Source organism: Chanos chanos, chromosome 4 (genome assembly GCF_902362185.1).
Source record: "Chanos chanos chromosome 4, fChaCha1.1, whole genome shotgun sequence".
In the NCBI taxonomy this organism is placed as follows: Eukaryota; Metazoa; Chordata; class Actinopteri; order Gonorynchiformes; family Chanidae; genus Chanos; species Chanos chanos.
Window position 1 is genome coordinate 22,673,766 of NC_044498.1, and position 17,071 is coordinate 22,690,836.

Consider the following 17,071-nt stretch of genomic DNA (forward strand, 5'->3'; position numbering starts at 1 on the left):
GACCTGAAGACTACTTTTTTTTGTTGTATTTGTTTTTTCCTCCCAATGAGCAAGGCTTGTTTTTTTTCCACGCTTTTGTTGCCAGGTTGGATTTTTAAGTTTATGCCTGGTGTTGTTTTTAACTACAGCAGCTACATGAAGCAGCTCTCTGATTATTTCTGCCTGGCACTTTTTGCAGTAAATAGTAATACCTTGTCTGATTAACCCTGTGCACCGGACACCACCATGTTTTGTCTCTGTTTTAAAACGGAGAAATTGCAATGAGCATTTGCTATTTTCCTGGAGATGAAATGGTGCTTAATGTACAAACTGGGTTCTGCTGTTTTCAGTAAAACTACTGTAAACAGTGTGTATGTTTTGTTCTTCTCTCTTAGCTTCATATTGGAGTTTATAAATATGTTTATTTTCTCTTATTCTGATTTGCTGTCCCGTTGTCTTTCTTATAGCCCACACTCCAGACAACAGTTTCTTGGGTTTCGTGGTGGAGCAGCACCTGAATGCCAGTGACATCAAACACATTGATGACATCAAGAGGCAGAACCAGTCTCTGGTGTACGGGAAAGTGGACAACTTCTGGAAGGTACGATTTTTGTTTTGTTTTTTTTGCTCAGTTTTGCTTCCTTTTGTTCCGAACGCGTTTCGTAATCGACTTAAACGGTCTCTAGTGTCCCTCTAATGTTGGACGAATATGGCTTCTCTGAGTCATCTGTTATGAGAAAGCTCAACCTTTCCATTTCATCATTGTATGGCCAAGTCATTAGAAACCACACAGAGCTGATGTGTCCTCAGCTGTGAGCAGCAGGTGCACCTTTCCTCCAGAGCCTCTCACAGCTAATATCCAACATCTGTATCATAGTTTAATCTCTTTTAAAGGAGATGTTGGATTTAACAAGGAAAAATGAACTCAGAAAATGATAAATGTGACTTTTTTAAGACGTTTGATTTACTGTGGGCTGAAAGACAATGGAAGGAGTATCCCAGAACAATATGAAGCATTTGAAAAGTATCACCGACTAAAAAAAAAAAATAAAACCTGTCGAGATTATTTTTCAGCTTAACGTTATATTTTGTTTTTCACTTGTCAAAGTCTTTTATATCGGGTTTACTCAGAGGCTGCGGTGGGGAAGTGAACCCATCTCTGTGGATCTCTGTCTTACTCAGAGATGGCAGATACTGCAACGCCATTGGACTTTGTGGAGAATTCAGACACTGCAGTAGCAAATCCAGCGGGTTTCACTCAATCCTTACTCTTAAAAAGGAGAGAGACAGGGCCCTGTCACTCCTAGGACTCTGGAAATACATGTTAGTAATTTATCTAACACACAGTCCTCAAAAGAGCGGGGGTGTCTAAACCAGGATGGATTTAGGAAAGGGGTTGGGGGGGGGGGGGGGGGGGGGGGGGCGTGTCCTGTGTGGATGTAGCAGAATCTGAGTTGTTGTTTTTTCTCCTTTCTTTGTAAGAATCGTTTTCTGTTCTGTTATTGTTCTTTTTTCCCTAGCAGTTTGTGCTGTGTGCTGCATTGGGACTATGGTGGACTGAATGTGGAGAAAAGGATACATTTTGGTCGAATGTGTTTATTATATTCGTTGGTTCTGACACACCAGTATTTTTGCCAGAGTTAATTCACCAGGGGTTAACCACATGTAACTGCCAAAAAGCTGGCGGAAACTGTGCTGTTGGTTACTACACATTAGTACACAATGAGTTCACCTCATTGCTCAGTAATTTTAGACGGGGAGTCTTCCACAGAAATCCTCACGCTAACAGCCTGGTCAACCATAGCAGCAAGACTAAACTCTCATAATCATCTGGATAGGTATAATTTACAGGTGGGCCAAAGGTTTTTATGTTTCCTGGTTGCAATCATATTGGTATGGGTTAGGTAAGACACGGTGTTGCAGAACATAAATCTAGAACATGGCAATTAAAAATCAACCAGCCAGTCAACTGTAGAGACAGCATTAGATAGCAGCAAGATAGCAATGTAGGTTTTTCAGAACGCTTACCCATAGTTTCCAGGTTGTTTGCATGACCTTTATAGTTGTAAAAATTAAATATCAAAAAAAAAGGAAGGATAAATCACATGAAAGATCAAATTTGTCTGTAGTATGTAGCCTGTCTTCATCCCACCGCATTACCTGACAAGGGGCAGTCAATAGTTTAAAGTCAATTCACATAGTTTTCACATCAATGGCAGAGATAAATTTACTCATACACTAGACCTGCATCCCAGCCAAATACAGAAGATGTGTGGGTGTGTGTTGTCTTATCTTATCATCTCTCTTTAATTCCACTGTTTACTAAATTGGCAACAAAGCTCACCGCTCAGGTTTCCTCTATTGCTACATTGAGGAAATGTGAAATCACATTTAGGCTCCTCATCACCTACTGGTAATGGCCTGCCACACAAACAATCAACACCAACCTCAAAATGTTGTGCTGATTCATTGAAGAGATTGCTTTTTCCTTGGAAAAAAATGAAGAACCGTGGGTGAGATTTGACCATGTTCGTGATCTCATTATAACCCAATAAGTCTTTCACAACAATTATCAGCCGAACAAATTACAGAGAGTAGGCGTTTTGCTATCAGGTTAGTCATTTACTGTTACATATAAAACCATATTGCTGGGCCTGTTGACAAGCAAGCCTGCACACGCACGCACACACACTTACACACACACACACACACACGCACATGCACACACACACTCTCTTTCTCACTCACTCAGGCACACACACATACACAGTAATGAGAGTAGAGTGGTTGATGACTGCAGACCACACGATGCACAAGCTACTGCTCACCTCTCTGTCCATGCTCCTGTCTCCTGCTTTTTAATTAAGCTTTTATGCCAGAGTCATTTTTAAACAAGCGTTAATCAGTGAGGAGCTCACTGTATTTCACACACACACTCATCTCTGACAACAGCCGACAGCAGCGCGCACGCTTGTGTGTGTGTGTGTATTTGTGCGTGCGTGCGTGTGTCTCATTTTCTGTTAGCGGGGTGTCAGCGTGCTGCTGTAATTGTCTCCTGCAGATCAGGCAGTTGTAGTGAGTGGAGGCTGATTCGTGCTCTGACTGGCATTAAGTGTAATTAGAAAACTAGATCCATCTGTAGGCTCATTATGTGCCAACTTTACTCCAGCAGGACTGACTTCACTTCAGCTTTCTGGCCCCCTCTAATGAGCGTCTCGGCAGGAATGAAAAATTCAACTCGCAGCCACCAAGCTGAAATGATGTTTTAGTTATATAATGTTTTGATAAGATCCCTTCTCCATGAGATTCCCGTTCTTTTTGAAGTAGTTTTTAACCAGAGGGACCGATTTTTGTCATGTTGTACCATTATTTAAGTGTGAGTCTGTGAGTGTGTAGCAGTGCACAGTGAGCTGCAGTGTCACAGTGTCAGTGATTCTGTGATGTGGGTCAGTGATGCTGTCTGTTCATATCTGTGCTGTGATTTCTCCACATGTGGCCGCATGTGGCCGCTGACATCAGAATGGCTGCTTTAAGTCTTCAAGGTGAACACTGAGCCTACTTTGTCACGGATATCTCGCTTACAAAGATGAAAAGGCATAAAGAGCAAGGGAGGAGGGAAATAACGGATGAAAAACAGAAGTGAGACAGGAAGGAAATAAAAATAGCAACTTTAGTCATGTGCAATCTTGAGGAGGGGTTTCCATGGCAACGATCTTGCGCTCAGACCTAATGCTAGGGAAGGATGTCCTCTCTGACTACTCTGTGTGTGTGTGTGTGTGTGTGTGTGTGTGTGTGTGTGTGTGTGTGTGCGTCTGTGTCCACGCACGCATGCGCATGTCGTTTTAAGTGGGAAAAAGAGAGAGAGAGAACCCTAGGTCATTTGGAGTGGGGTACAGGAGAGTATGGCAGCTGGTCTTTGAAATGCCAGTGAATTCAGTCTGCACATAATTTAGTTTACAGCTCATCTCAGGCAGCAAGTGTGACTGATATAGGAGTGCCCTGAGAACAGTCAGTGGCGGGGTTGTGACCTAAGAGTGTTCAGGGGTGTGGGTGTGGCCTGAGAACCATCAGCATGGACGTCAGTTTGTCTTGAAAAGTGCGGGGACAGTGACGGGTTTGACATGTTCACACCTTTTTTCATTGGGCCATATACTGTCGATAGATGTGAACGGCATCTCTTTAAGTATCACCTTTAAAAGCTGCTTGCACTTTTTATGTGTGTTACGATGCTATAAGGTTAACCTACTGACATGGATGCTGACATGGATGACATAATACGTCATAGTAAGGTAGACGCATTTGCTTCTTTTAGTCTACTGTTTTGAAAGTCACTGTCATGTAAAACATTATGTCTAAGTTATGTCTGTCAAGCACACCACCTATGCATGTTTTCCCAAATACTGAGACCGTCTTAGACCTATCGATATTACTACTCCAAGCCATATTGCGGCACATTAGAAGCAAGTAATGTTGACATTCCTTTTCATTTTGATTGTGGCCGGCAAACTTGGAGAATCGAAGAAAACTGCTGAGAAATCACTCTAATATTACCTCCCTGGGGTGTGTTCGTGTCTAAACTAAAGCTGTTGCATCATACATAAAAGAGTGCACAGCAGCTACGTAAGCATTTCGATTTCGATTTACCGATCAGTAAGCATGTTGGGTCTCTCTCTTAATGACATGATATGTACCAACATCATTTTATTCATTATTACGTTCAACTAACTAAAGGCTTTCAAAAAGTGGTTGGGATGAAATGGGCCACAACAAATAGTGGTGGGGACATGTCCCCTGCGTCCCCAGCGTAAATGACTCCTGTGACCTTCAGTGTTGGAGGTGTGGCCTTAGAGCAGTCAGGAGTGTTTGTGTATGTGGCTGAGAAATTCCTTCAAAGATGCTGACGTTGCAGAGATGGCACGCATTACACATATACCAGCATCATTTATTGAATGTTTTTACATACCACAAGCATGTACATTAAATTCTTAGTGGTCCGGAACCTTTAACATATTACATTAGCATTGCAGAGCCATATGCATTGCAGCTCTATTCAGGCCTTGCTTACACACATGCAGTCATCTCTTGACAGGTTTTGATGAATGAGATAAGGGCTTGTGTGCTTGTACTCCTTTGATCATTCCCACATGCCTTTCCCCACCTGAGTGACAGGCTAGTTTCAGAGTTTTCAGCTTGCTCTCTCTTTGTCTCTCTCTCATGTTATCCCTCTAATTACGTACACTCCAATTACATACACTAACCTCTTCCTCTCTTCCCCCCCCTCTCTCTCTCTCTCTCTCTCTCTCTCTCTCGCCTCTCTCGCCTCTCTCTGTCTCTCTCTCTCTCTCTCTGTAGATGTGTAGTTTGACCCGCTGATGAGTGTCTTTTCCAGGCTGTAGGGCTGATCTGAGATCTGCTGTATATGCTTCAGCTCTTTCTGTTCCACCAGAAACACTAACAGATTCCCTCTGATTTACAGCACTATAAAACTCATTTTATCCCGTTTGATGGAGTTCTTCCACCATGGCTGTGAGTTTTATTGCTCTCTGACTCCTGTAAAGTATACAGGCACTAATTCCCAAAGAGGCACACTTACCTCATCTTCTTTTCGTCTGTGTTTCTCTGGACTGACTTTTCATCTTTTCGTTCCTTTCATCTGAGGGATTTTTTTAAGTGAGAGTTGTTTTAAAGATGTTAACTTAGATGATATGTATATCTGTAACCCTGACTTCATCCTTCTCTTAAAAACATGACTAAAACCGTTTTCTGTCATAGCCCTGACTTAACTGGATCTATATGTGCAGGTGTTTTTGTCCTGTCTGTGTTTTGTCCTGTCTCTCTCTCTCTCTCTCTCTCTCTCTCTCTCTCTTTCTGGGACAGAGGGATTAACTAATACAGATATATTTCACTATCTAATTACACTGTTTCACTGAGTGCCACCTCCACTGTTCCTGTGTCCCTCCGGATCCCCTCCTCTCCAATTACAGCTCTGTCCCTCTGTCTCACTGCACACATCTGATAAGTCACTCCCCCAGGGTCCTACACACACACACACATTCACACACACACTCACATACACACACTCTCTCTCTCTCTTTCGCCCTCATATACACACACTCACACACACAGGCGCGCTCATACACTGTGATTTTTTTCCCTCACATCTACACTTAAATTCATATATATTTTGTCTACAGAGCAAAACCTCATCTGTCTTATTCTGGTGCAGGGGTTTTCAGCAGGAGGTTCGTTAACCCCTAGGAATGTGTGGCAGTACTATTGGGAGTTAGTGAGATAGTGTTGGAAACGTCAGTGTCAAATTAAATTCACTTAGATAAATCTCAAGGGGCTGCTCAAGGAAAATCATTTAGGTTGAAGAGGGTTGAGCTGTTAAAAAGGGTTGAGACCTCCTGTTCTAACAGGGTGTGTTACACATTCAAACGGAATCTTAATCTTAATCTGAATCTGAAAGCCGGTCCACATGCAGGATAGCTCCATGTCTTGTTTATTCTCAAGGGAGTAATTGTGTTGGGTAAGAAGTCTGTAGCTGTAGAGTTGTAGAGAGTAACTGGTTAAGATTCCCCTGGCTACTCAGATGGCCGTGGGCAAGATGTGTCTACCCTCAGAGCCCCAGGCGTGCGCTGCACTCTGGATGACTCTGGACTCACATCTCTGACACAGAGGTGAGGTAAAAGATGAAATCCACCAGTATGTAAAATGAATAATAACGGTTTTAGTCAGAGTTGGTTTGAATTGAAAGAATGTAGATTGAAAGGAGAATCCTGTTTAAGTCAAATGTTTTTTTTCTACATACCAGACTACAAACACAGACTCAGTACCGTCTCTCATTTGTTTCACTGGAAAAGCAAGCCGATCTTTCAGTTATTGGGGCAGACTTCCAACTGATTGTGTTAGTGTGTGAGTGTGTGTGTGTTAGTGAGAGATACCATGCGCTGAAGCACTGGTTTGGGAATAGATACTGAAGTCTGGTTAGCTGTCTTTGTATGTCTCCTCTCTCTCATTCTGCATGTATAAGTAAGCCAGTTACAGCAGGGAGTCCCAGTCATCTATGTTCTATTGTTATTCAACCATACGCGCCAAAGGAAAGTCAGCATTGACACACGAGCTGAGGCGCACGCAGTATCAGCATGCCGACAAATCCGCTCTCACCTAATCTTCTGATGTGTGTATGAATATAGAGAGGAAATAAAGAAAGAAAGGATCTCCATGTGTAAATCCCTACACTAATCAGTGTGGAACTCTGAAGCTATCTGACTGCTGAGTCTAGTCTACTGCACAGGTTACAATGGCCATTTTTGTCCTAACCAAAGCACGCTGCAGGGGACAGCCAGTCAGATGTGGTAGATGTTGCGGTGGAATGACTCTTGTTTCTGTGGAGGTTATGACTCAGAGTCATGTGAATACGCTCTACTCAAAACCTCAGTCTCCAAATGTGGAGCAGATCCAGTCTGGGAAAGGGAGTGCTGCAGCGGATATCCTGGTCGAGGAGAGAGACTGTTACAGCTTTTAAGTGCCCCCCACCCCCACCCCTCTGTGTAATGCTCACGTAGCTTAAAATAGATTGAGGGGATTTAAAAACAGCTAAACCATGAGTTCATGAATTTGTGTTTACGTGTCAGACAGTTATCACGCCGCTAACGTAAATGTCGACTCGCATTAGACGCGAGCGGTTTCATCCTCTTGATTGGCTGTTGAAGGAAATTTTCCTCGTCTGATTGGCTGATAAGATTTACAGGCTCTGAGTTTGAAAAAAAAAGACCTTCGTTGGAAGAGTTTTAAGTAGACCGGTTGTTTTTGTGGTTGTTATGCAGCATTGCCGTGACTTTATGAGTTGTTATCACACATCCTCAGGTTAAAGGCCTGTTCTGGGGTTTGTGATATCGGCTTTATGAGAGGACACTACTTTGATGGAATCCTCCCCCATTAAAATTCACATCTGAAATTACATACTTCAGTTTAAAATAAATAAATAAAGTTATGTATGTACAGAGATCATGGAAAAGTTACTTCATCTCGACATGTTCATGAATATTAATCTGTTTGCTGCCTTTGAAACAGAGCTTCATTTCTGCGTCTTTGTTGTAGAGGCCAGACGTTGTTTTGCTGAGACAAGTTTGTCCCCCCCCACTCCACTCTGAACCACTTGGGATTATAGCTGAGTGATGAAGTTCAAGACTGAGGACCTCTTTCTTTCTTTGTTTCTTTCCTTCTGTCATATTTTCTTTCTTTCTGGAAGATAAAACAGTGTTTGTGTTTGTAGAGGGAAACAATGACTGACGAATTGAAGTGTTTGGTATGACAAACACAAATCCAGAAATAGAAGTCCAGATTAATCCCCCTAAAGAATCTTGACCTCATATAGCTTTTGGTAATCTTCAGAATTAGTTTTTATCTGGGACGCAATATTAAAACAAGGAAAAGAATATTTCTCCTTATCCTTACATAATCAGATTAAAGGTTTAGTGTTGTACGAGTTAAGTTTTTCTTTTTTTTTTTTGCTAGACATTTGAGGATTCACCTAAGACAGATGCCTCTTCAACAGCATTACACAGAGACAGAAAGTCACGTTTGTTTGTGTTGGTACCATTTTAGCTGACAAAAATTGTTCCTGTGTTCTAGGATAAGAAGAAATACCTGGACATCATCCACTCTTACACAGAGGTACATGGGACGGTCCACGGCACCAGCCTGGTCCATCTGCCCAGCTACGTCAAAAACCATGGGATCCTCAGTGGACGAGACCTGCAGTTTCTGCTTCGAGAGACCAAGGTGACAGCTAAAACTGGCCTACTGCAGAGGCATATTGTACTGCTTGGAATAGGTTATTATATATTAGAAATATTTCAGTTTTGCTATCTTTTATTGTCTTTGAACCTCTAGGCAGTGTTTAATGTCGGTGAGAGGTCAGGAGTGATAGAATGGAATGAGTTCCCTGTGGGTGATGTCATCCCTCTAATTATATACACTGACAGTAGATACGTTTTTTTCTCTCTCTCTCTCTCTCTCTCTGCCCCCCCCATCTCTGTCTCTCTCTTTTCTCTCTCCTTCTTCCTTTTTTTCTAACTCTTTCCCTCTCTCTGTTTCTTTCTTAGTTTATTAACCAGTGTCTGTGTTTAGCACAGCTGTTAAGCTACAGTTACCTAATAGCTCATTTGCATCTAGTGTCCCCAGGCAGGAAATGCATTTATTTCATTACTCTGAGACAAAAAATGTGAAGTAAATCACCAAAACATCACAACATTTACATGATTCTTAAGTCCCTTAGGTCTTTAGATCTTTTTACGTCTTTCAGGTTTTTCTGTTTCTGCTCTTTTTCCATCAAATCAGTTACTCTGTTTGTTCCTACTGTGCCCTAGTCTCGACTGTGTTTACTGTTTAAATGTTTTCTCTCTTTTTCTCTGTTTGTTTTTCATTCTCTTAATCTCTCGCTTCTGAAGCAGTGGAAAACTTGGAAAGAATTTGAGCACAAGAAGTGTTATGTGTCAGAATCTCAGACTGTGGGTCTGATTATAAAGTCTGACTGGCAGCTCATTATCAACCATAGAGAATATAAGAAGAGTTTCTGTCATTATCAGTCATAGACAATATAAGAAGAATTTCTGTCATTATCAGTCATAAAGAATATATGAAGAGTTTCTGTCATTATCAGTCATAGAGAATATAAGAAGAATTTCTGTCATTATCAGTCATAGAGAATATATGAAGAATTTCTGTCATTATCAGTCATAGAGAATATATGAAGAATTTCTGTCATTATCAGCCATAGAGAATATAAGAAGTATTTCTGTCATTATCAGTCATAGAGAATATAAGAAGAATTTCTGTTATTATCAGTCATAGAGAATATATGAAGAATTTCTGTCATTATCAGTCATAGAGAATATATGAAGAGTTTCTGTCATTATCAGCCATTGGGAATATATGGAGAATTTTTGTCATTATCAGCCACTGGGAATATATGAAGAATTTTTGTCATTATCAGCCACTGGGAATATATGAAGAGTTTTTATGAAACATGAGCAGTTAGCAGCACTGTGCTTTAAGTCATGTGCGCAGGGCAGCACAGCTCTCTGTTTTGCTCTGACTCGCTCTCTCTCTCCCTCTATCTCTCTCTCTCTCTCTCTCTCTCTCTCTCTCTCTGTCTATAAGTATGTGGCACACATGGGGCTTGTGTTGTATATGTGTGTGTGTCTGCGTGTGCATGTGTGTGTCTGCGTGTGCACTATAAAACTACTTTTTATACTCAGCCCTTCAAAGCCAGGCCAACAGAAGCCACCCCTCATGTCCTCTCAGGGCAGTTCTCACACATTTTTATATTATTATATTGTTTTGTTATCGTGAAGCAGATGTGACTCATTACCAGTGATTATATGGTTTTATTGCACTTTTCCATGTCGTGAGATTCAGACTGGACTATCATAAATGGAGCCAGGATGTGCCGCAGGGCTCAGATAGTGAAACAGGACATTCTAAACATCTTTTTAATGCGGAACTCTCCTGTAGTCATCTCTCCTCTCTCTTTTTCAGCTATGATCTAGCTAGAAAGCGCTTACTAGAACTGTACTGTATGCATGTAACACCCTTAGTGTCAGACGAATATATGTGTGTGGGTGAGTGCGTGTACGTGTGCGAGTGCGAGTGCGTGTGCGAGAGCGTGTGCGAGTGCGAGTGCGTGTGCGTGTGCGAGTGCGTGTGCGTGTGTGAGTGCGTGTGCATGTGTTGGACAGGCGTAGAGCTGCAGGTTTGAACACCAGTGAGAATATGCAGTACATAATGTTCTGCCCTCAGCTAAGACTCTATGTTTAACTGTTCATGTTCACTTTACAATATTTATATATTCAGTAGATAGTGGTCTGACTGGCTGTCTGAACACACACACACACACACTCAGTCATTTTAGCCTACAGATGCATTAATACCTCCTGTGCTGGAGCTGTAGATTCTGACCGTTCACACTTCCACTACCGATTTCCTTTCGTACAACTGCCTCTCTAATTCTCTCATCCTCTCCTTTCTCTGTTTTAAGCCTTTTTATGTGATCTAATGGGCCTCTGCTGCCCCCTGTTGACTGTAAGCTGAAATAGCACCTTTTTCAGATTCCGGCTACTGACTGTATGCATACCAAGTGTCCATGATTATGCCTTAAGTAAAAGTGTCTTTTTGGATATTAAAACTGTACAAAACTAACAAACCCACTAACTCCACAAGATACAGTTTATACACTTCCTTTATCTTTACACTTCTCAATGCCAAATGTGTCATGAGAGTGAGCGTTTGTGTGTGTGTGTATGATCATGCTACTGCAGTCTGAGCTGGAATGGAAAGGTTCTGGTTTCATCAGTCAAGCTACGTGTGTGTGTGTGTGTGTGTGTGTGTGTGTGTGTGTGTGTAGCCTTGTGGTCATCTGTCCAGAGCTGTAACAGATTGCTCTTTGTGGCTGTGGGTTCTTGCTGAGGCAGTGTAGCGTTCGTAGCTGCCGTGCTGACCACTCACACAAGCTGCTTATTGTTGTTCTCTTTATGGCCTGAGTGTGCTAAGCTTACGGCATGCTAACAGGGCATTGACAAATATTAGCTTTACTCGTCTAGCTCAGTGGCCTGGCGCGGCTCCTCCACATGCCCTGGGCTGTCTCTCACTCTGTCTGTGTGTGTGTGTGTGTGTGTGTGTGTGTGTGTGTGGACAAAGAGTGAACTGAGAGTGTGGCCTCCCAGAATAGCTCAAGAGGGACACAGTGTCTATTGTCTCTCTAAAACAAAGCATGTGTATCACCGCTTATTCACTGAATCTTACTTTACACAGCTACAAACTGGACCTGTGTCTGTCGCATTTCAATCTCCAGAATATTCTAAGGCTTCATCATGTAGTGAAAGATTATTGGCTGTGATCATGAATGTTGTGTGATGCAGATGCAGTAACTCTACAGTATATCAGTGTGAATGTCTGCTGTCTGTATACAGCAGTTTAGTTGTGTGTGTGAGAGAGTCCAAACTGAGCTCTTCATTGAAATGTGAATGGTTTCATCCATGCGTGCTACAGATTAATGGAAACTACAGCACAGGGAGAAACAGAAGTAGTTTTGGGAGGTTTAACAGTTTGATTTTGATGTCTTTGCAGCTTTTTGTGGGACTTTCCTTCCCTTATGAGGGCCCTGCCCCCCTGGAGGCCATAGCCAATGGGTGTGCTTTCCTCAACCCAAAGTTCAACCCCCCGAAAAGTAGCAAGAATACGGATTTCTTCAAAGGCAAACCCACTCTAAGAGAGGTATGAGTTCAAACACACAGCTCAAACACCAGTTCATGCCCAGAGTGGGTCTCAAAATATGTGAGCTCCACCTTATGGTTTTGTTCATTTAGCTGACAGGTAAAGCACGTTTTGTTCATTATCTCATGAGATCTATGTGTGACTGGAATTGCAGAGGGTGAGTATTGGGTTACACTGGTACTTTTGACTTGTCAGAGATATTTGGAAAGAAACTTTAAAAAATACACAGAGAAAAAGGAATTAGTTAAGTGCCCTTTGCCAAGGTTTGTCTGTGTGTGTGTGTGTGTGTCTCTCTGTGTGTGCCAATAAATAAACCCCACTTTCTCTCTGCTGTGTGTCCCATAGTTGACGTCCCAGCACCCCTATGCTGAGGTGTACATTGGGAAGCCCCACGTGTGGACAGTGGACATCAACAATCCTGAGGAGGTAGAGGGAGCCATCAAATCCATTCTTAGTCAGAAGGTACAAACTCTCATCTCTTCACAGTTCAGTTTGTTTGTTTTTATGGGGATTTATCGTAAATTAGATTCTTTATCCCAGGAATAATGACTTAAAGTCTCAAGTCTTCAGTTGGATAGGTTGACAAGAACACAAACACAGAATCTGTCTGTCTGTCTGTCTCTCTCTTTCTCTCTCTCTCCCTCTCTCTATCTCTCCCACACACACATTCACACATACACACACACACACACACACACACACAAACACAAAGCTTTTGTAAATTGTGTTAAGGTTTCCTCCCACTCACACTGTGAGAGTCATTGAGAGAGAATCTCCCTTGATGTGTGTGTTTCAGATTGAGCCTTACCTGCCCTATGAGTTCACCTGTGAGGGAATGTTACAGAGAGTCAATGCTTTTATAGAGAACCAGGTACAGTTCTCTCTCTCTCTCGCTCTCTCTCACTCTCTCTCTCCATAATGGGTGTGTGTGCATGTGTGTGTGCGCGTATGTGTGTGTGCGCACGTATGTGTGAATGCGTGACTGTCATAGGGACATATCCTTTAAACACACACTTAAGTCAAAATAAAGGCCCATCCTCCACTCATTTCGTGCAAGGCATTTGGTAGCAGTTACACAGAGGCTGTTTATCTGACATTATTTTCTGTTTCTCTCTCACACTCTCTCTCTCTGGCAGGATTTCTGTCATGGTCAGGTGATGTGGCCTCCTCTGAGTGCGCTGCAGGTGAAGTTTGCGTCTCCAGGTCAGTCGTGTAAACAGGTCTGCCAGGAGGAGCAGCTTATCTGTGAGCCCTCCTTCTTCCAACACCTCAACAAAGACAAGGACCTGGCCAGGTGAGCACACACACACACATACACACACACGTCACACACACACAAAACCATTTACACAAATTGCCATGGCTGGAACAGTGACCAGTGACTGAGTTGTATGCTCCATTGTAACACTGCTGTTCTTCAGTACCAAGGGCTTCATTTTTATGACTGCATGGTTCAGTGTTACTGAAATACTTAATTTAACCACAAGGAGGCAGTCATTGTAAATTTACAAGCTCTCTTTCTCCCTCTGTCTCTGCCCTTCTGTGTGTCTCTCTCTCTCTCTCTCTCTCTCTCTCTCTCTCCCTCCCTCCCTGTAGGTTTGGAGTGGAGTGTGGTACAGTGGAATCTGCGAGTGACACAGTGGTTCCTGCTTTCAGTGAGTCCAGCAGACACTGTGTGTTTCAGTCAGACCTACTGTTGTTCAGCTGTGCTGGATCTCACCCCACACTCAAACGCGTCTGCCCCTGTAGAGACTACATGAAGGGACAGGTGGCACTCTGCAAAGACTGCTTATAGCCTCACTTGTCAGTCTGTCACACATACACACACACACACACACACCACACACCACACAACATACACATACAAGACACACCAACGCTGGTCTGCAGTCACTGCCCTTCACACCACACATGTAGACACCATGCACGCACACACACACACACACACACACATACACAAAGGAACCCTATATGACAGGCCTGGGTGAGCTCTATCTTGTCTGGAAGCCTGAAGCAATAGCATTTCAGACGAGTACACTGGTGAAGAACAGCAGTCTCAGTGGAGAGACAGAAAAAAAGAATGACTGGACTGGACCATGTGTTCACTGGAATGCAGGCAGACTGAATGACCATGAACTTGCATTCGCCTGAAATACTTGAATAGGAGACTGGGTGCAGTTATATGGAGGAGTGCAGGGGACTCAGACTTCTACGCTGCCCCCTGTTGTCCTGGAGGCAGCGCCACACTGCTCTCTCCTTTCTCTTGAATCTGTATCTCTCCTCCTCTTAAGCTCAAAGTTCGTGTGGGACCAAACTTCTCATGGTTGGGTGGATTCTACAACTCTTCTGTTGCCTGAACGCAGCATGGACCCTCCGAACACTCTTGGGAATATGAGTGTGTTTAGCTGTGTCTCTTATGATTTTCAAACGGTAAATCAAAAGAAGTCCACTTTGGTTTTACACTCTAACTCCTGCCTTCCACACAAACAGACAGATACACAAGCATACGATTGTACATAAAGGATATTTTATGTGTGTGTAGACAGATCTGTTCATGCTTACTGCTCCAAAAACCTGTACAGAAGTCATGTGGAGCATTCTCTCTATCTTTCTGTCACACACACTCAAACACACATCCATAGCTTAGTAATCTGCATGGTTGTGTGTTACCCAAACTGATGTGTGTATGGCATTAATGTGTGTAATTTGTGTACACACACACACAAAATAGACCAACTCTCCCGAGTTACATACCCACAACATGTCCGTACAGAGGTCACAGCAAAGAGTTTTTGTCTGTGTGTAAGAGAGAGTTTACACACATATGTATGTATGTGTGTATGTATGTGTGTAGCAGGCTTAGCTCACACTGACTGGAATACAAAACAAAGCTACCTTCTGCACATAGTGATCTGAACATGAAGGTTTCGGATAAGCGTGTATGAATCGTTATCCCCTAAATCTAGGAGGTGTCTCTCTCTCTCTCTCTCTCTCTCACACACACACACACAGACAAATGTTTCAGACTTACACTCTTTTTATTCTTTTGGCCAGTAGAAGCTAATATAATAAACAGTGTGGTCTGATTTCTCTAGGTAAGCAATCCCCAACAAAACTTCTATACACTGCACACTCCTACATAGAGAAAATCATTAAGTAATGTTATGTTGACACTGTACTCAGAGCCCTTGCTGGTATCTCTATAGTATGATTATATCTATTCCCTTATTTTTCAGAATAGTAAGCGCACACACTGAGTCCTGTACATGTGTATATACTGTATGTAAGGATATACTTTTATTCTACCCACCTCTCACACAGTCATAACCTGTTCTCTAGTTTTTAGCTCTATTGATTTGGAAAATTCACATTTTAGGGATGTCCATTTGCCTGCAAGACCCATAGACTTTTTTTTTTTTTTTTTTTTTTTTTTTTTACAAATTGTCTTTTTTGTTTGTTTGTTTGTTTGTTTTTTGGAATGAAAATGCACTATCTTAACATATTTACTGAAGATTTAACATGGGGTGGGAAAAGCAACACTGTATAAAGTTTATGTGGGTTTTAGAAATCTTTTTTTTTTATTTATTTTGTATACAGATCTTTATCTCTTGTCTGTTTGGTGATTTTATTGGACTTTTTATTTATAGAGGAGAGATTTCTTTTATAGTGGAAGGGTGTTTATTTATGAGTAATGAGTAATTTAAGTGGGTTTTTTGTTCATATTGGAGTGGGTGTTTGTTTTGTTTTGAGTAGTGCTCATGGGACTCTGGTATGCGTGTGTATGTATGTGTATGTGTGTATGTGTGTGTGTGTGTGTGTGTGTGCGTGCATGCGTGCACCTATGTGTACATCCTTAAACAGCCCTGACTAACTCCCTTATCTTCAAACCCAAACACTATACAACTGTATCAGCCCTTTCCTGAAGTGCCTGCTTAAGAAATGTACGTTGTCGTACATCAGGCATGTTCTGCTTCCATGGACGTATGCAGGCGGTAGCTCTTAACCAATGCCTTTACTTTACAGTAGAAACACTGTCATGAGAGGCCCATGCAACAGGATGCATATACATTTTTCCCTGTGTTTTGTATTTGCTTTGAGTGTTAAATCAACAGTGCCAAAGGGCATCCCCCACCCCAAGCTGAAAAAAGGGTGTTACACATGCACGCGCACACACACGCACACATACGCACACAAACGTCATCTCCGATCATCACAGAGTCTCTGTCTATGAAAGTGCACTAGATCAAACACAGCACTCCCAATTTAATTGTCAATGCCAGCAAGAACCTCATTTTGATTTTTATTTGATATCTATTGCTGTCCCATTTGCACATGTGTACATATAGATTTTTTTTAATTATCCATTCTAACTTATGTCATAGATCTTTATCCATTTTCTTCACTTTTTGGAGATCTACATGTCTTTGAAAAGGAGACCTGCAGCCAAGCTATTGTTTTAAAGTAGGAGTATATAATGTGCCTTTTGATAAAATAGTGCTTGTGCGTTCTGCGTGTGTTACCTGACTGGCAGAAGGCGGAGCAATGCTAGCTATCTAAGATCTTTTCCAGCAGTTCATTAAAGACAGAGAAAGTGATTTCAGAACACTAAGTTTAGATCAGCAATTGAGCAGAACTGTGGTGCTTGTTACAGTTAAAAGAGAAAAGAAAACAAGTAATTAAATAGATACTTGTAGCAAACCACCAGTTTGGATATGTTTACAGTTCGTTAGTAGTGAATAGCGGATGTAGAGTTAATACCTAGGAGGTTCTGAAAGACTATTGAATTTCTCTGTTATTGTGACTGTGTGTGAGC

At 42.1% G+C, this 17,071-nt stretch overlaps 1 protein-coding gene across 1 annotated transcript in view; it reads left to right on the plus strand.

Moving 5' to 3' along the window:
* Positions 1–14,094, plus strand: part of mgat5 (alpha-1,6-mannosylglycoprotein 6-beta-N-acetylglucosaminyltransferase) — a 58,783-nt gene extending 44,689 nt beyond the window's left edge. Inside the window, exons 11-17 of the mRNA XM_030771958.1 lie at positions 447–580; positions 8,617–8,766; positions 12,112–12,258; positions 12,604–12,720; positions 13,055–13,129; positions 13,395–13,552; positions 13,855–14,094. Of these exons, the coding sequence (XP_030627818.1) occupies positions 447–580; positions 8,617–8,766; positions 12,112–12,258; positions 12,604–12,720; positions 13,055–13,129; positions 13,395–13,552; positions 13,855–14,053 (980 nt within the window). The 3' untranslated portion in view covers positions 14,054–14,094. The remainder of the gene's footprint in view (positions 1–446; positions 581–8,616; positions 8,767–12,111; positions 12,259–12,603; positions 12,721–13,054; positions 13,130–13,394; positions 13,553–13,854) is intronic.
* The last annotated feature ends 2,977 nt before the right edge of the window (positions 14,095–17,071 follow it).